Source organism: Mesoplodon densirostris, chromosome X (genome assembly GCF_025265405.1).
Source record: "Mesoplodon densirostris isolate mMesDen1 chromosome X, mMesDen1 primary haplotype, whole genome shotgun sequence".
Lineage (NCBI taxonomy): Eukaryota > Metazoa > Chordata > Mammalia > Artiodactyla > Ziphiidae > Mesoplodon > Mesoplodon densirostris.
In genome coordinates this window covers 111049831-111055338 of record NC_082681.1, presented here as the reverse complement: position 1 = coordinate 111055338, position 5508 = coordinate 111049831, and the positions used below count along the sequence as shown (strand labels likewise).

Here is a 5508-nt window from a genome sequence, read left to right as displayed (position 1 = left end):
GATGTCAGGGAGGGAAGGGCCTCATCTAGCAGGGCCGGACTCCAGTTCTGCAGAGGGGGACGTGTTGGCCATAACCAGAGTCAAGGTGAGGACCCTCAGTGCTAATGAGGGGGTCTCTCCCCCAAGCAGGGAGGCTCACAGGGTGGCGCCCGTCTTCTCAGGCAGAGATGGTCCGAGCAGCGCCCTGACTTCCCCCCACGAGGGCCTCGGGGAGGTGAGGGCTTGGTTCGGAGGCTGGAGGACCCGGGACCATAGAGGGAGGGGTCCCAGGCTCTGATAGACGGCACCGGCAGGACGCAGGGACGCTGACCCATGAACAGTGGGCGTCCCCGCAGAGTCCCGCCCCTGCCGTCAGCCCTCGGAGACCCCACGCAGGGCCGGATGCAGCTCCCCCCGACTTCCGCTTTGGAAGCGAGGAGCCCGACCGTGAGCCGTGGCGTTGGTTTGTTCGTCCGAGCGTGGGTTTTGAGGACGCGTCCGGAGCCACGGTGAGGACCTGAATGTAGCCTGAAGGGACCTTCCCTCCCCCCTCCCGCCCCTGCCTGCCATCAGCAGCGTGAGACCCTGATGTGACCTATATGCCAGAGGAGTCCTGTAGGAGTTGCCATGTGGAGGGCCTCAGGGAGTGGAGGGCCTTTGTCTAGAGGGGGCGGCTTCTTAGGCAAAGGGTGTAGTCTTGTCCCCAGCAGGTGAAAAGTGGGACCTTCCGAGCTAACGAGGGTCCCTCCTTCCGAAAGGCGTGACTGCACGGAGCCCCTTCCCGCCTTCACTCGTGCGATGCTCTAGAGTAATTCAGGCTGAGAGAAGCCCTCATTTCTGCCTGGGGTGGGAAGTGGGGTTGGGGGCTAGGGGACGTTCGGGTAGAGAAAGGCCTTTATGCAAAGGGGGCAGGACTTCCCTGTTGGTCCAGTGGTTAAGACTCCTCGCTTCCACTGCAGGGGGCGCACCTTCGATCCCTGGTGGGGGAACTAAGATCCCACAGGCCACACGGCGTGGCCAAAAAGAAAGGGCGGGGGCATGGACCTAGAGGGTGTTATGTACGCTAAGTGAAATAAGTCGGACCGAGAAAAACAAATACCGTATGATTTCACTTATATGTGGAAGCTGAAAAACAAAACAAATGAACAAACAACAGAAGAGAAACATAGATAACAGAGAACAAACGTGGTTGGGGGGAGGAGAGAAATTAGGTGAGGACAATTAAGAGGTACAAACGACCAGTTACAAAGTCAATGCGTAATGGGTGTGAGATGGAAAAAAACAGGTAGTTGGGTGGATGGGTGGATGGATGGATAGATAGATAGATAGATAAGGCCACCCCATTAAGCTTAGGGAGGAGACTTGGCCCTAAAAGAAGCAGAGGTAGGACCATCCGTGCCAGTAAGCAGACCTCTCGTGAAAACAGGGAACTGCACAAATCAGCAGCCCTGCTCTCAGATCTGGGAGTCCCCAGATAAGGTAGCCGGGACGTGGAGCCCCCGACTTGTCTTCTAGCTACTCAAGGAGGTGAGAGCTTCGGTCTGAGGCATGCAGATTCGTGTCAGTGGAGGGAGGAATCCCAAACCCTACCCGGACTGGACGCCAGAGTCCTGAATGAGGACTGAGGGAGCCACCAACTCCAGAACAGTGGGGTCGGAGAGTCCCCCCGTTGCTGTTAGCAGGCATAGCCGAGCCCCAGATCAGCTTTGGCGGAATGAGGCTCAGTGTGTTTTCTGACGGTCACGGGCTCCCGTCAGCAGAGGGCAGAGTCAAGGTGAAGCTCCTGAGTGAGGAAGTGGAGACTCTGCTCCTCACACAGTGGAGAGAGCTGCCTCTAATACCGCCCCTGCCGTTAGCCCCGGGAGGCCAGGGCAGAGCTGGCAGGCTCAGGTGCCCCCTGGCCTCTGCCTGTGGGGTCTGAGGGAGATGAGGGCCTTGGTTTAGGGGCTGGCTGCCCGGTTCAGCAGAAGAAGAGGAGTCCCAGGCCATGATCGGTGTCAAGGCACAAACTCTATGTGAGGAATGAGACAACCGACCCCCCAGAACAGGGGAGACCACACACACTGCCACCTCTGCCTGCGCCCTGGGAAGCCAGGTTTCCAGCTCTCAGGCTGAATTGCCCTCTCAGTTCCCCCAAGGGTGGTCTCAGGGACGTCAGGGTTTGGGTCTAATGAGAGAGGCCTCATTCAACCTAGGGAAGGAGCCTGGTTCCTAACAAGAGTCAGGGTGGTAACACCGAGTGAAGATGAGGGAGCCCCACCCAGGAAGAAGGGAACCACATAGAATCTCATCCCTACTCTCAGACCTGGGAGGGAGACTCCGGCCTGGTGACCTGATGAATATCACTCCCTTTTTCCCGGACCGTGGCAGGGAGGTGAGGAAGCTCGTGGATGGGAGTATGGGCTGAGGTCAGCAGCCGGAGGATTTCCCGGTAATGCCAGGAACCAAGGAGAGGACCCTGAGAATTGAGGGGACCACCTACGCCACAATAGTGAGGGCCACAGAATCTCTGCCTGCCTGTCAGCATTGCAAGTCCGCACACCGTTGTAGCTGGAGAGACAAGAAAATTTTCTTTCTAGTGGGTCTCGGGGAGTTGGGGGCCTTAGTACGAGGGGATAGACTTCAAGTCAAGACACAGAGGATGTCCAAGTCCTGCTGTGCGTCAGGGTGAGGACACTGAGGGATGATGTAGATGAACACCCACCCAAAGCAGTGGGGGCCCACAAACTCCCCCCCCCCCGGCCCTGGGAAACCCCAGGTAGAGGTAGCCTGATGTGTCACCCCTCACTTCCAGGACCAGGGACCCAGGCAGATGTGGGCCTTGATCTGAGGCCGGAAGACTGAGGTGGGCTGAGGGAGGAGAGTAGATGCCGTCAGAGTGAGGGCGAAAGAGGCTAACGACGCCGGAACAGTGGGGTCCCGCGGGGTCCAGCCCCTGCTACCAACCCAGGGAGGGCATGGACGGGGGTGAATGGAAGGGGCCCACCCTTTCTTTCATCTTGGGGATCTCAGGAAGGTGAGAATCTTGAGGTAATGCAGGCGAACTCAGATCAGCGGAGGGAGGATTTCCGGGGTTTGCCAGGACTCACGGAGAAGATGCTGAGGACTGTGGGGAACTCCACCTCCATGCCAGCGGGGACCCAGCAGAGTCCCAGCAGAGTAAGGCCATCCTCACTTCCACTGTTCGGTCTCAGGGAGCTGTGGGCCTTACTGTGAGGAAATGTCCTCAGGTCCCCCAGATCCTCCCAGGAGACCCAGTGGGGACCGTGCATGACGACTGAAGGTAGCACACCCCCCTTCCACCGAATCAAAGGAATAATAAAGAGTCCTGCCCAGGCCTCTGCTCAGCCCTTGAAGGCCCAGAGCATGGTTGTCAGGCGGAGGCTCCTCATTTCTTTGTATCGTTTCTAAGGGAGATGAGATCCTTCGTCTGAAGGTGCCACACCAGAGGCAGAAGCACAGCGGGGCTGTGGGGGGTTCCCAGACCCTTGGTATCGACAAGATGAGGACGCTGAATGGTTGAGGACCAACGAGTTCAGGACAGAGCAGGCCCCACAGCACTGTCAGCGCTGTGCACCCCGACAGTGTCCATGACTCAGTTCCTTCTCGTGGGCCCCAGGGAGCTTTGAGGTGTCACCTTTAGAGCAGCACAGGGAAGAGGTCCCGGCCCTACCAAGAGTCGATGTAACAATCCTGTTTGTGAACGAAAGGGACCCTTGGAACCCAGAGAGGGCCTACCCTACCAGGATCTGTGGTCACCGCCGTCAGCCACAGGCAGGGCTGGCAGGCTGTAGCCTGAGGCTCACTCACTGTCGCTTCTTACGCCGGGTTCTCAGGGGACAGGCTGAGCAAGAACAAGGGCCCAGTGGTTCCTAGAGCAGTGCCCTCAAGGGAACGTGCGGAGCGGCCTTCTTCAAGTCAGGGTGGTACCTCCCTGCTGAAGGTGCTCACACCCTCTCACCTTCCCTCCTCCAGGTTCCAGCATCACCTGCTCTCCTGGCCACTCCCCCGCTTGCTGTCCCTGCCCATAGTCATGCCTCGGGGGCAGAAGAGTAAGCTGCGTGCCCGTGAGAAGCGCTGCCAGGCCCGGAGGGAGACCCAGAATCTCGGGGGTGCTCAGGCCCCTGCAGCAGAGATAGACGAGTCGCCCTTGGCCCCCGCTTCTGTTTCTCAGGGTACTCCCCCGAGCTCCCCTGCTGCTGGCACTCGCCAGGAGCCTCAGGGAGCCCCAGCCACTAGCTCTCGTGCTGCAGGGGTTTCAGGCCCAGGATCTGATGTACGTGCCAAGGGCCGGGTTGAGGCAAGGAAAAATTCCTCCCGGGCCTCAACCTCCGGTGAGAGCTCTCAGATAGATCCTCTAACCAAGCAGGTGGGAATGTTGACAGATTTCCTGCTGGAGAAGTATACAGTGAAAGAGCCCATTATAAAGGCAGACATGCTGAAGCTTGTGAACAAAAGGTGCAAGGGGAAGTTCCCTGAGATCCTCAGGAGAGCTGCTGATCGCATTCAGCGGCTCTTTGGTCTTGACTTGAAGGAAGTCAAGCCGAGTGGTGACTCCTATACCCTTGTCAGCCAGCTAGATGTCAGCGATGATGGCAGTCGGAGCAGTGGCACGCGGTTTCCGAAGAGTGCGCTCCTGTTGCCTCTCCTGGGTGTGATCCTCTTGAAAGGCAACCGCGCCTCTGAGGAGGACATCTGGGCATTGCTGAGTAAATTCGGTGTTCATGATGGAAGGTGGCACTTAATCTTTGGGGACCCCAGGAAGCTTATCACAGAAGATCTGGTGCAGGAAAAGTACCTGGTGTATCGTCAGGTGCGCCACAGCGATCCCCCGCGCTATGAGTTCCTGTGGGGCCGGAGAGCCCGTGCTGAAACCAGCAAGATGAAAGTCCTGGAGTTTGTGGCCACGCTCACTGATATGGCCCCCAGTGCCTTTCCAGTCTGTTATGAAGAGGCTTTGAGAGATGAGGAAGGGAGAGCCCGAGCCAGGGCTGCAGCCACGGCTCATACTCGTGTCAAGGCCAGTGCGCGTTCCAAGTCATGTCTTGCAGCTCCTCCAGCCCTTAGTGAGGTCTGAGGCAGCTTCTTCACTTTGTGTTTGACCAACGCTGCCAACCTTTTAAGTAGTGAGAGGCTAAGCTTGGGCTGGGAAGATCATAATATATATCTTCTTTGTGTTCCTGTTTTACACTAGTATCTTTCAAATGTTTCTTTTACTTGAATGTCTCTTTAGATTCAGAATCCAAGTTTATAAATGACATGGATCACGTATTTGTTGTTTTTCATCAGGTGTAAGCATAAGAGTTTTGGTACTCTGTAGTACAATCTGAAAACTCCTTGCATCTTTCTGGGGGTCTGGAATGAGAGAATATGGCTTTGGAATAGGAATTTTCTTGGAAATGTGAAAGAATGCTGTGGTTTTAAAATGGATGAAAACAAAGTAAAGTTTAGTCAAATTTTGGTTTGTCTTATTCACCTTTGTCTTTCTCTTTGTAAAATTCAAAGATAATACACCTAGATGTCCTTAGC

At 56.4% G+C, this 5508-nt stretch overlaps 1 protein-coding gene across 1 annotated transcript; it reads left to right on the top strand.

Annotated features, from left to right (window-relative positions):
• The first annotated feature begins 4012 nt into the window (after window positions 1–4012).
• Window positions 4013–5056, top strand: LOC132481732 (melanoma-associated antigen B1-like). The gene has a single exon (XM_060086544.1). The coding sequence runs from the start codon at window positions 4013–4015 to the stop codon at window positions 5054–5056; it is 1044 nt and encodes a 347-aa protein (XP_059942527.1).
• Window positions 5057–5508: the final 452 nt, after the last annotated feature.